The sequence below is a fragment of the Gymnodraco acuticeps genome, unplaced genomic scaffold, assembly GCF_902827175.1.
Source record: "Gymnodraco acuticeps unplaced genomic scaffold, fGymAcu1.1, whole genome shotgun sequence".
NCBI lineage: Eukaryota > Metazoa > Chordata > Actinopteri > Perciformes > Bathydraconidae > Gymnodraco > Gymnodraco acuticeps.
The window spans coordinates 165334-179380 of NW_022990646.1; the positions used below are offsets into that span (position 1 = coordinate 165334).

General features: G+C 40.0%; 1 protein-coding gene across 2 annotated transcripts in view; it reads left to right on the top strand.

Annotated features, from left to right (window-relative positions):
* sfswap (splicing factor SWAP) overlaps nucleotides 1-14047 on the top strand; it is a 61492-nt gene that overhangs the window by 1331 nt on the left and 46114 nt on the right. The window contains exons 2-9 of one of the 2 annotated variants that reach the window (XM_034229258.1): nucleotides 141-212; nucleotides 655-818; nucleotides 2452-2583; nucleotides 7837-7913; nucleotides 9920-10142; nucleotides 10244-10341; nucleotides 10935-11097; nucleotides 13573-13819. In XM_034229258.1, coding sequence (XP_034085149.1) covers nucleotides 184-212; nucleotides 655-818; nucleotides 2452-2583; nucleotides 7837-7913; nucleotides 9920-10142; nucleotides 10244-10341; nucleotides 10935-11097; nucleotides 13573-13819 — 1133 coding nt within the window. In that variant the 5' untranslated portion in view covers nucleotides 141-183. The remainder of the gene's footprint in view (nucleotides 1-140; nucleotides 213-654; nucleotides 819-2451; nucleotides 2584-7836; nucleotides 7914-9919; nucleotides 10143-10243; nucleotides 10342-10934; nucleotides 11098-13572; nucleotides 13820-14047) is intronic. The other variant, XM_034229257.1, reaches the window with a different exon arrangement.

A 14047-nucleotide genomic window follows, 5' to 3' on the forward strand; every position in this document is an offset into this window, starting at 1 on the left:
CCAACTTGTGTTTCATTTGTACAGCCTTTGTATGTGTGTCTTTATCACATAACCCAGTTTTTCCCCAGCAAGCTAAGCTAAGGGGTCCTGCCAAACCCCCAAAGCCAACTTCAGCACCCCATTTCTTTGTCTTCATGAAGAAACTGCAACTGAGAAGTGACGTAGAGGGACGAACCCTGGAAAATGTCGTCCATTTGGGTTCTTACGGATAGGTATTTATGTGCCTCGGGTTTGTGTGAATGTAACTCTCTTTGCAGATGTAGAAGTAATGATGAGTGTTACAGGGGGGAATTGAACCCTGTGAGGTAAGACTCGAGTTGCTTTGTTTGTTTCTCTTTTTGTTTTTCCTTTTCAAGTAGGGATGTTGGTTTGTAAGACTTGTCCAAGAAGGAAATAGCAGCAAAAAGCTTGCTCGGTATCTTAAGAGCACTATCGACAATTAAGCCCAAGGACTTAATTGGTGCATTATTGTGTTGTCTGTAATTTTTTCCTTTAAATATTAAGTATACTCTCATTACAGACTTACAGAGGTATTTAGAGTATTTTTGATGTAAATTGTGGGTTATAGGTCTGTTTTTCTTGGTAAGTAGGTCCATATTGTGTACAAAAAGGCTTTGTCGACTTCCCTCTCTAATCCCGTTTATCACCCAACAGATACGATGGGCGTGGTCATTTACACGACCTTTCAGAGTATGACAGCGGGTCATGGAACACGTCCTACCAGCTGTCGGAGGAGGAGGCCAGGATCGAGGCGCTGTGCGATGAGGAGAGGTACCTGGCCCTGCACACGGACCTGCTGGAGGAGGAGGCCAGACAAGGTGGGCACACTGTTGTTTTGACATTTCACACACAGTTATGGCACATCTCAGTCTTAAGCTTCTCTTAATAGGTCACTGTCAAGTCTTCTCCGTGTTTGGTGCGGTTTCCCCTCTTGAGAAGGGACTTGAAACATCTACTGGACCTTTTTAACTGGATTCCACTCCAATGACACAGCAACTGTTTCATTCAACTTTTTCAGTCTTTCATTTCAGTAGTAACACATTTCCATTTAGTTCCTGAATGGGTCTTTTAAGAGAAAAACCTTTGATGACAAGAAGGATGCATTAGACAACTTGCAATAGTCATTCAAATAAATAAAGCATGCAAACAATACACTGGCACTGCTGCCTTATTTACGAATATTTTACAACATAAACTGTATGGTTATTAGGTTTATATCAGTTGTTTTCTTTCTGAAGTAGTCGTGGTTTTTGACACGTAACAAAAGGAATTACCCAGTGCCCATCGATCATCGGTCATTGCAAATCAACCATTGCTGTTAGTATTTTCTGTGTACATATACTTTATATTCTATGTGTATTCATACTAATCATGAACCTATCAAACATACAGAGGGAAGTGTATCTGCTTAAAACATGGCCCACAAGAAATGAGCTTCAACATATCCCTCTCTTGTTTGATTGCCATATGATGGTAAACTTTGCAAAAAATATGTTACTTTCTTACATCCCTCCTCCAAATCTTTTTGTATCATCCATGTATGGCTCTACTTTTAAAGTTCACATTATCAGTGTCTTCTCGGGAAGTCAGTGTTCGTATAAGTGTGCTGAAAATGTTTAAACTCAGTGTCCTTATTTAGGACTTTTCCCCCAGACTAACACATCACAATAAACCTACGACTCGTCTGTACAGCCAGAAAAGCAATTGCTACATACTTCAATCTAGGCTTCCTAACTAAATCTCTTTTCCAGGAGGAATTTTCAACATCCCCTTTTGTGGCCCTTTCAGCTTTCCATCTCTTTAAAAAGGACTGACTTTGACTCAGAGCTGCACTGCTGCCATTTCTATGGAAATCACTTTCAACTCTTGGATGCTTGCATCTCACGTTTTACATTATAATGAAACGGGCTGTTTTGATGACCAAGCACCGTTCTAAAAGACACACTTAATGACTGTAATTGAATTTATAAGCCATACGTTTTATGTGAAATATGGCGTCTTGTGCCCAAACTGACAGGACAGAATGAGTCCATTAATGATTTTTGTCACACACACACACACACTCACTGCAGAAGGTTCATCCCCCAGGCTGGTTTGCCCTTGAATTTGGAGAACTGACCCCATTCACTTAGGCTATTACCCATCTGTCCATGGAAGGGACAGCAGGAAAAGCATTGGAAATATTGATATTTTTTGTGACAATTTTGCCCTTGCTCCTTTTAATAAAGATATAGTTCGCTATGAATTTTAATAGAAAAGGGGTAGTCTCTGGGGCCATGTATATGTATATTTGTCTCTCTCTGTCCTCTCTTATTATCACCATGTTTTTACAAGATGAAATGGACCGTCATTGCATTGAAATAGAAAATCACGGTGTGTTCCTGCTATCTGATTAAAAAAGGGTGACCAACATCGTAGTGAGTGTATCTGTTTGTTGATTGCTTTCCACAGAGGAGGAGTACAAACGTCTGAGTGAGGCTCTGGCAGATGAAGGCACCTACACAGCAGTGGCCTTCAAATACAGCGCTGACTACTACGACCCCTCTCAGCCCACTGAGGAGGAGGAGGCTAACAGAGAAGCCGGTGAGAACACAAAACACTCACAAACTGGCCTAAGCATTCAGATACAAAAAACTGCTTTTTACTGGTAGATCTAGTACTGCAAATATCAAGGGATTTTTTTTATTAAACCAAGTTATTGGTTATTCAAAGTAATCACATCACTGTATACATAAAAAATAATCCTTAAGAACCCAGACATCTCTGTGATTCTATCCTTGACACGATTGGGGTGTGATCTGTACCCTGTCTACATTTCTAGCTGCTTCACTTTTTTTAATTTTCAGCCGGATATGAGAAAGTCTAATCCTTTTTTTTTGCATTTCTTTATTTCTTTAAACTATTCTAATCCATGCGGCCATCTGCGCATACACGTTCTCCAGGGGGAGGCTGGTTTTGAATTTCTGGCTACAGAGCACACAGTGAACGTGTGAAACATATGTTTAATTTAATATTACCCAACATGACCATAAAGGTTTATTATAGCTATTTGTAACAACCATCTATCGAGCTGAGGTTGTAGCAGACAACGATTTGATCTGTGAACACTGGATTTTGGCACATTTCTGTTTTGGTTGTCATCTATTGATTACTGACTTGACACACACACACACACACACACACACACACACACACACACACACACACACACACACACACACACACACTCCTGCAACTTTAAATATTTGATGAGGAAATAGCTGGCAGCACTTTGTCCCGTGGCCTGACAGCTAAGCAGACTAGATTCCTCTCTCTGGGGAGACTGCAGAGCTGAATGCAGAGCTGAATGCAGAGTGTGAATACACCTGTCAAAGCTCTAGATACCAGAGATACCGTTTCACACTGGTCATTAACATTTTAACGCTGAAGTTTAAAGTTGAGCCCCTGCTATATATAATAATAATTCCTTACATTTATTATAGCGCTTTTCCAGATGCTCAAAGCGCTTTACAAATACACATTACACATATTATTATTATTATATATCCTTTATTTAACCAGGTAAAAGACTCATTGAGATTAAAATCTCTTTTCCAAGAGGGGCAGCATGTACGAAGTTACAACAGATAAAACACAGACATGACAGGCAGACAAATACAGCTGTAAAACACACATAAAATGGCACATTAGCCAGTCAATATGCAAAGTAAAACAAACTATTAAAAATCATTCAAAACTGGCAACATTTAAAACGATTTTAGGATATACGAGCACTCACATCTACCAATGGTGTCGTGTTCTCTGTCCTTTTAAGATGGACCTGAATTCCCCCATAGTGATTACATCTGAGAGTTTCAGCTCCTTCTGTACATTGTTCCAAGCTGTGGGGGAAGCATATTTAAAAGCTGTTTTACCCAGTTTTGTTCTCACTGTAGGAACCAGCATCTGAATAAAATCTTGGGAGCGCAGGCCATATACAAGTAGGAGGGAACCAACCCAAGCAGAGATTTATAAATAAAACCCAACCAATGGGAAAGTCTGCGAGCAGACAAAGATGTTCAATTAGCAGCAGCATATAAAGTGCAATGGTGTACTCGATATCCACATCCAGTAATAAATCGTAAGGCACAATGATACACAGTATCCAAGCTCTTTAGGCACTGGTCAGAGGCATTCATGTATATAGACTTTGCTTGGGTTGGCTTAAAAAGCTGAGGGTTAGACTAGGTTTCTTCTACAGAAATAAGTCCTGGTTCTCGCTTGAGGCCAGGAAAAGGCCAGTCACTGTGACCTTTTTACCTGTGCTGGACTATGGTGATTTGTTATATATGAATGCACCTGCCAATTGCCTGGTTAAGTTAGATGCTGCGTATCACAGCGCACTGAGATTTGTGACAAGCTGTAAAGCATGAACCCATCACTGTACCCTGTATGCAAGGGCTGGTTTGCTTTCACTAACTGTACGGAGGCTCAGTCACTGGTACATTTTTATATACAAAGCCATGTTAGGGAAACTTCCATCTTATATCTGCTCCCTGATCTCACGGAAAATTGTAAGTGGCTACTGCCTGAGATCGAATGCTGTGGTTTTATTAAATGTGCCAGCTGCTAGGACTGTCTTAGGGAAGACAGCTTTTAGATGCGCAGCTCCTCTGTCTTGGAATAGTCTGCAAATTAAATGGAAACTGAACAATCTGGTGCCACTAAATGTTTTTAAAGCTCGGTTGGATGCTACTCAATCGGAAGCTATAGGTACCTGTTTAAGTGGATAATTATGTAAATGATGCTGTATGATGTCCTTTTGTTGTTCTATTTATGTTTTTATGTTTCATGTAGAACTACTTGAGCAGGTCTCCCTTGAAAAAGAGATGGGATTTATCTGTCTAAATAAAGGTTTGAAATGAAATGTATAGCAGGTCACCATAATCTAATACAGGTAAAACGTTGCAGATATCAAATGTTTCCTTGTCTGAAAAGAGAAACAGGATTATTTTTAGCTTTGAAACAACATTTTCCGTGTGTAACTTGAAAGACAAGTTCTGTTCAATAAGAAATCCTATATTTGTAAGTAGTGACCCTCTCAATGTCAGTCCCTTGTGCAGTACAAATCTTGGGTAGAATAGATGGTAACTTTTTGCCATTCGAAAATATCATCACTTTGGATTTTTCAGCATTTAATACCAACTTTAGTTGATATAAGTGGGTTTGTATGACATCAAAGGCAGACTGGAGGAAATCTAGACTTTGCTCTATAGAAGCGGAGGAACAATAAATAACAGTATCATCTGCATAAAAATGGTAAGAAGCATTTGCTAAATGATTACATAGATTATTTACATATATGGTAAAAAGAATCGGTCCTAATATGGAACCTTGTGGCACACCCTTTGCTATCGGGAGGAAGGAAGAAGAGGACCCAGAAAATTGGACGCATTGGGTTCTCGCTGATAAATAATTGAAAAACCAACCTACAGTATGCCTAGATAAGCCGATACTGTGAAGTCTTTATGCCAGTATGATATGATCAACTGTGTCAAACGCCTTTGACAAATCAATAAATACAGTTTTTACAGTCCAATGCCTCAATTATGTTGTTCACCACTTTAATAGCAGCAGTTGTTGTGCTGTTGTTTTCTAAAACCGGATTGGTGCTCTGACAAAATATCATTTGTGTCCAAGAATAATTTAAGTTGTTCACTGAGAAGCTTTTCAAGGACCTTCGCTACAATACATCATTTTGAAATTGGCCTATAATTATTAACAGATGAGGGATCCTCTCCTTTCAGTAAAGGAAGAACATATGCAGATTTCCATATGTTAGGAATCTCATTGTTGGAAAGAGTTAAATTAAAAAGAGAAGTAAGCGGCTCAGCTATAAAGTCTGCTGCTAATTTAAGAAAATGAGGAGGAAGTTTGTCCGGACATGCCGATTTGTGTGGATCCAGATTCTGCAATGCTTTATGGACCTCTATCGCCTCGATAAAAGTGAAATTGAATGGCTGAGCAGCGGGATGGGATGGAGGTGGTGAGGAATCAACGTTCTGTCCAGGGTCCGAATGTAGGGACTCAAACAAAGAACCAGATGAAATAAAATGTTCATTAAAGCAGTTGAGAATGGCCGATTTGTCAGTGAGAGTTTGCGAGTCTGCTACCACTTTTGTTGGCAGATTTTTGTCCTTGGTCTTTTAAGCCTTTGACATGATCACACATTCAAAATCCTGAACAGTCAGTCCCCCACTGCAATGCAAACCTAAAAGAACGTGTTCGCGCTGACAGATATGACGACAATTGATCACAATATTTATCCAAATTGTCTCTAATTATATCCTGAGTGCAGAGGTCGCGTTAACCGAATATTTTCCGCGTATGACGTATTTTTTTTAACAATGACGGACAAATCTGAAAGCAGTCCGTCATTTTGACAGATTAGAACAAACTCGGAACAGCGCCAAAGTTTCCCCGCAGCGAGGCTCCGGTGTTATGCCGTGTTATGCATGCCCTCCAAAAAGGAAATCATACCTTTCCAAACCTAACTGTGCCGTACAAATTATTGAAATGTCTGTGAGTTTTGGCTTTACGCTGTGCACACTCCCGCGAGGTGCAGCAGCCATGCATAACACGGCGCATGTGAACTGTCGTCGTCGTCCCCCCCCCCGTCAGAGTTGTGTAAAGGCCGACGGGTAATTCTGGAATTTGACAGAAGTTTTACGATCCTGTCCGTCAAAATGACGGGCAGCGAAAAAGTCTAGCGCAACCTCTGCCTGAGTGAAAGACAAAAAAGCCAGAAGGTTAATTGCAGTCGAATTTATTATCAGTTGTCACTCTGTTCATGACAATTATTGTAACATTTTGTGTGTACAGACAATAATTTCATATCCTGATTTTTTTTTTTTAAAAGAAGAAGCAATTAGCTGAATTTATTCTTAATTGACATACTCCACCTTCACTGAAATATCTGAATTCCACATCATTTGACCTATGTGGGACTGTTGAGCATTTTGTTTACCTGTAAGGAGCTTCTGAGTGCATGTGTGGCCATACTGTAGCTTTTTAACAGTTTGTGATTCAGCCAAAGGTTAAATGGAACATGTGCTTTTATTTAAAAGTGAGAGTACATCCATTTACTAAAGTGTGATAACCATTGAGATTTACATAATATGCCACTTTACAATTAGCAGCCAAACACAAGCTAGTCGACCATGATAATGATCCTGTTATATAAGTGAGGAGGTTATTTAAAGAGAGCTCCTTTTGAAATTGGGGCACAGTTTGGAAGTACATTATCTAATCACTTAATTGAAATTGAGAAGGGGACATTAGATCTAGTGAACACATGGGTATCGTGAAGCTTTTAGGCCACGTCTAAAACATCTGGTATCAAAACTGTACCCATGGCATACCATACACTACAAGCCAAATTACATTTTTAGGAATTGTGGGAAGGCTGTCTTTTTCCCCCCCTGTAGACGTTATGTGTTTAATTCCTATCCTTCCTTACGGCCCGTCCACACCGGCAAGCTTCAACGCACACTGCCGCGTGGATGTGCCGTTACTGTGCAAACTCCCTGTAGTACAACATTTAAAATGGTAATTCAGTTTCCATCTGTGCAGATAAAGGTAAATGAAAGAGGGTGAAGATATCTATCTGTGGTACATTTTGTATAATGGATGAAATGTTGACGATCATGGGGTTCCGCCACTCTTAAATACTGTTTTTGGCATGCTTTATCTGAATTCACTGCTCCACTGGGAAATATATCCAGCAGGGTATATTTACATGTTATTACAAAAGAGTTAATCCTCTTCTTTGTGTCTTAAATCTCTTCACATGCTCAGAAGAGGCGGAGGCTGAGGAGAGTGAGGAGCCGTTCGTCGCTCCCCCAGGGCTCACTATCCCCCCCGATGTAGAGCTGGTGAGTCTTAAATATCCAGATGGCTTATTGTTGTTTAGGTTCTGTTGTGCTCTTATACACAGTAAAAATACTCAACATATAAAAGTGCATATGTTCAGTGGTTTTGCACAATAACAGGAACATTTAGGTAACTCGTGAACACTTCCAAATCAACTTTTTGGATGTTAACAAGGGCATGATGGGAAATGCTTGGCTTTCCCCTGATTTAGGAGCGGATTGGTTTAGGCATGTTTTTGACTGAACAACATGAACATTATGAACATCATGTATACATTCAGTATGTGTATATATAAAATCCTTTAACAGTTTAGATTTAGCATCAGAAGGTCAAATAGAAAAACATTTCAGCAAAATCTCGGAAACTAAAACTGTACAGGGTTTCCATGAGGTATGGTTTGAGGTGTTAAGCCACCCTGACACATCTCATCATTAGATGACAGTCCAATCAGTAGCCATTCAAGCATTTGCTATGTGAAATAGCACCTGTTCTTTTCCCCCTTCAACTGAAAAGCCTACGTCATTAAAGTGTATTACTTTTTATGTATTACCACACCTCTGCTACAAAACGCCACATATTCACTCTATGTATATATCCCTCCACATACAGGCTTTACAATCATATAACATACAATGTTACTAACAAGATCAAAACATTTAAATTCATAGCTGTTGCTTTTATTCTGGTGGTTTTCTTTTGTCAGACAATCTTCCCTCAGGCCCGCACCCAGAACCCCCAGTGACCCCCTTACGCTGCCACTTTGTTATGCGAGGAGAGAGACAAGCTTTAATGTTATGGCATGTGTACACTTTCAGAATACAGCAAGCTGGTTCCAGAACAGCCATAACACACATATGCATTCATACTAACAAAGATGCTGCACATAATATGCATATACTATTACTGTCTACTCCCTAGATTGTCAGGAGATCTCCTTCTCTGAATACATTTCTATGCAATGTGTCTTTGGTTATTAGAACTAGAAGGGAATTGCATGTCAAAGGTCTTTGGCCCAAATCTAACCCATTGTGATGCATCTTGGACAACTAATTAAAAAGGATATTCATATAAACAAGTTGAATGCAGTACACACATTGTATACACTGTTTATACTGATTGTTTTCTCTATTAAACTCAAGGTTTTTACTAGATAGCCGACAGTGCCCACTGCAGAAAATACAATTTGTCACAAAAGAGAAATTGAATGCAACAACGATCCTAGATCAGATTGGAAATGAAGCCAAGATGAGATTCTGTGCTTACATGAGATAACATACTGGAAATCTTCTGATGTTACACGTTAGTTATGTCTTGCTTTAGCGCAGCAACACAAGCTCAGTTATACAGGCGTGTCAGAAGATGCTTTTCTTGGGCATATCACAACATAAAACACGTATTAAACGCCCCCTTTTTACCTAATTGCTAAGTCCATAAAGCGAAAGGCCCTTGTATGTCAGGAAGTCCTTGGCAGCATAGAACACAATAATGTGCAGTTACTGTTAAACTCTGGCACCTTTTTGGCTGCTTTCCTGAAAGGTAGTATTTATTGTGACTCTCCATGATGAGATATTTGTGTTCTTGTTTTAAAATTGTGGCACTTCTCTGCACTCTCTAGGTAATGACAATGATTAATCATTAAAATCACAGAAGGGGGACAATAATGAATGAATAATGGACTATTTCTTGTTCCGCTGATTTCCACCTCTAATGTATTTTAAGAATTAATGTCGGCACAATGAACATAAGAGTGCCTGGCATGAAAATGCCTCGGAGCCTAAATTGCTTGTGTCCTTGGTTTTAAAGAAGCCATGTATACACTGTGCCATGCATCCTAATGTTATATGCAGCTGTCTGGTTCTCTCACGCTTATGTGTGGTACGCCTGCTTATTTTTCACTTTTGGTAATGAGCTTCTACATTGCTTCTACAGATGAAAAATGATCATATAAACTGACATATATAGATGTCAGTTTAACACTTGTGCTAATTCTCTGCCTTTTTCTTCCTAGCCTGCAACCATCAAGACCCATAACATCATCGAGAGGACGGCTAACTTTGTATCCCAGCAGGGGGCTCAGTTTGAAATAGTCCTGAAGGCCAAGCAGTCTGGTAACTCCCAGTTTGACTTTCTCCGCTTCGACCATTACCTCAACCCGTATTACAGACACATCCTGCGGGCCATGAAGGAAGGCCGATACAACTTCCCCTCCAAGAAGCAGGAGCAGTCGCAGGGTGAGTTACACAACGCAGTCACTGAAACCATCTGGAGGTGTCAGAAAAAGTTCCTACACCCAGTGTGCTCATTACTTTGTCTCTTGCATTCCTCGCTGTAGATTCCAACTCTGATTCAGATGAGGATGGTGATGGCAGTTACCTCCATCCCAGCCTGTTCGCCCCTAAAAGGTGCTCTCGCCTGGAGGAGCTTGTGAAGGTAATATAAATAGAATGTAGGCCACCCAGTGTGGAGCTTTACCTGTTGGCTAAAGTTTAAATCATCATATTTATCTTTTTTCTCCTCTTAATGTAGGCTTTCTTAACTGGAAGGCCACCACTGCCTGCCTGCCATTTCAATGACATGAACATGCTTTTAGTACTTCATATGCCCATTACTACATTCTTTAATAACTATTCTGTTTCCATGTCTTCATGCTGTTAAGGGTTTTTGTTAGTTCTTTCATGTGCATTGCCAGCACAGCCATTAGTCTTCACCAGAGCAGCAAGAATGGAAGTATGTCTTTTGAAAGAAACATAATGAGCTCCTTTTTAATAGCAAGCTGTCTGATAGTTGCCTCCCATCAAGAAGGCTTTCTATTTTCAAATCAGCTACTCATTTTCTACTAAGGATTCACAGTTCATGTATTACTCTGTTAACTGCTACATTCTGTATATACTGCACTGCAGTTAATATGTTATGAGTTTAGAGAAATGTAAATGATTACTGGTCTTATCTCATGTTGTGTGAAGTGACTCTTAACATAATGTGAGATAGACTGTTTGAATCTTCCCTTGTTCTTCTTCTTCCAGCCTCTACATGTAATGGACCCAGACCATCCTCTGGCAGAACTTGTCAGAAAAACCCGACTGGAAAGGAATGGCATAGAACCGGTGGTACCGGTGGTTGAGACCAAACCAGAGGAAGTGCCAGAACCAGTTGCTCCCAGCGCACCAGCGCAGTACACTGCTGACCGTGAGTATATAGGTTTTAGTCTTTAAATGATCTAATTGTGATCACGTTGGGCCTGGTATACTTTCTTTTGATCCCTTTTTGTTGTTTTGCTCTTGTTTGAGCAAATTAAAGCTGCATTTTGGCTGAGCGTACTTTTGACCACAGAAAACAGGCATTTGGCTTTCCCTATTTGAACATTTCTTGATGCTCGTGTTCTGCCACTGCTGGTTGATCAATACAGCTCCCCACTACTAAATGCTGACCACAGTCTTTAATCGATGCCAAGGCATTTTCAACATCTGGCAGCAAAGTTCTATTGAGCATAGAGGTGAACAGGGAAGGACTTGTTTTGGTGTGTGCCAGATTATCATTTTGCCACAGCACGAGAAAGGTTTCATAACCGGCTAAAAGGGGATCTAAACATAGTGAATGAAGTATTTAACAGTGTTTTTGCTTTCTTTTTAATTTAAATGTATTCATATTACATGAAAGATATAAACCCAAGATCCTGAACTGAATTGTAATAGTAAGACCCTTAAACACAGAACTAGTAATTGCATTATCATGAGGCAAAACTCGTATCAATATGAATAACAGGCCAATGGAATGCCTTTTATTCTTCCCACACAGAAAAGTCCCTGTATGCAACGTTATCATTTCTAGAATGAAAGACATAACCATCAAATGTGAAATGTACTTGTACTACGTTCTGTTTGCAAGGCCATATGTGAACCCATCCATGATGAGTCACATCCAGCCCCTCTTCACGTTATTCATCAGGCTTCCACTTCAACACATTTATGTATGACTCCATCCTCCCCTGAAACGGCCGCTTGAATAAACCCACGATCATCGGCCCCTTCTAAAGTGTTAACTTCTCCATTAATGCCATTTATTCACCCCTGAGATATTTGTGTAGGGCCTCCTTTGATCTGATCTTTGCTAAAGAAATAAGACTGTTCACAAATTGGTTGTGAATGACCTCGTTGCTTAGTGTCGTTAATATGCATTATTGCTCAACACGGGGGCTGCTAATCTGCCCATGCATGCAGCTATGCCGCACTTGATACAATGAGAAAGCCTCCTCTTGTCCTTTCGAACATTTTAGTTTTTTTATCATGATGTTAATACAGGGCGTGGATAATAAGCTGGTCCATTACCTCTTTTGTATTGGATTGCCTGCCTTAATTTAGTGTATTCAATCTCTCCCACGGACTCTAATGGATATAAGCATGCTAAAGACCTCACAATAACAGCGTCTCCAACTTTCACATTAAAGTCAATCTATGAAATATGTCTTACCCGCCGATCATCCATCTATCTGACCATCTATTTATCTGACCGACCATTAAACTACATTTATTTTTTAACCTTCCACATCTTACGTCTTCATCCCAACTGTAACACCCGTCAAGTTTGTAAATGAAAGCTTCTGCTGTCGTTTTTTATTTTCCTGACCGGCGGAAATTGCATGTGTCATTAATGTCAACCAGCTCAGTGACTAATGTGTTAATATCACACTGTTCCCACTTTGACACTGACGATTCATTGTGTCCCTGTAGTGCCCCCCTTCCTCATGCCCTGTCTCTTTTCAATAAAGAGTCTTTGTAATGCTAACTGATATGAGACATGACCCTTTCACACACAGGTCACACCTTGATGTATATTCTCTCACCTCCGCTGATTTCAATACATTCCTGCAACACACATATTCAACTTAACATAGAAACCTACTTCGACAGCGAACAGGACAGCGTATGTAAAACAGATACAACGCACACAAGTGTGAACAACTGAAGGCCCTTCACAACCATATAATAAACACTTCCACACCTCTAATCTCTTGATGTTTGATCACAACCACATTAGATTTACAAATAGTGTGCATGTATATTGAGAAAAACAAAGAGATCATTCAAGGGTTTGGGGGTCCACTTCATAAGGGAAATGTCTCCGCGTTCCTAAAAGGCTATGATCTATTTCCAACTGTTCTTGCCATGAAAATATTATTTCATCACCATGACTGAGCCCAAATGTGGCATTTCTGTTATTTATGGGCTTACTAAACAAGACTGGTTTTGACAGTTTCTATTTCCAATTGCCGATGTCTTTTCCCTGACCGGTGGATGTTTTTCTCCAAGGTTGAAATAGATGGCAATAATGGAAAGCCTCTGAAATGAATCAGTAAATCACCCTTTTACTCTTTGTGAACACAAATAACAGTTGCCCTACAGTTTTCAACCATACAGAGAAACATCCTACACAATAGAGCATTACACATCACCAAAACTATTAGTGTTGAGATCACCGTAGAGTTTAAAGACAACTGTGACACTCTCAACAAAAACAAAACATATGATCCTTTCAAATCTTGTATGTATTGAATGGCTGTAGCACTATATAATGCAGTTTGTGTCCACATGGATTACGTACAATTTCAATTTTCGAAAGGTCACTCCACATGATACTTCTCTTTCTTTACATTCAAAACTGCAGCAATGTACTATGGGTACTACATGCTCCCTGACGGAACGTTCTGCCTGGCCCCGCCTCCCCCGGGGATAGATGCCAGCTCCTACTATAACAGTATACCCTCAGCTGTCATGGCTCCCCCTACGTCTTCGGAGGCTTTGCCTAATCTGGGAACTACCCCCACGCCTCCTGAAAGTGTCGCAATGGCACCACCTGCTACAGCCCCCTCTCAGGTCCCCAGCTCTGCTGCTGCTGTTGGACCAGAAATCAGGTAGGAACTAATACACATCCCTGAGGAATACCAGTTTCTTTCGTTTTAGTGACATTCAAATGGATAGTGCTTTTGAAATTAGTCCCGATCATGTATTAATACATTAATTTATTTGGAGCTCCTGATCAAGACAGAAACTGATTTCTAATGAGCTAATTTACATTTGTAACTAAAAAACTTTATTTAGTGTTTGTTCTATGCATAGGGTATGATTAATCAGTTACTTAA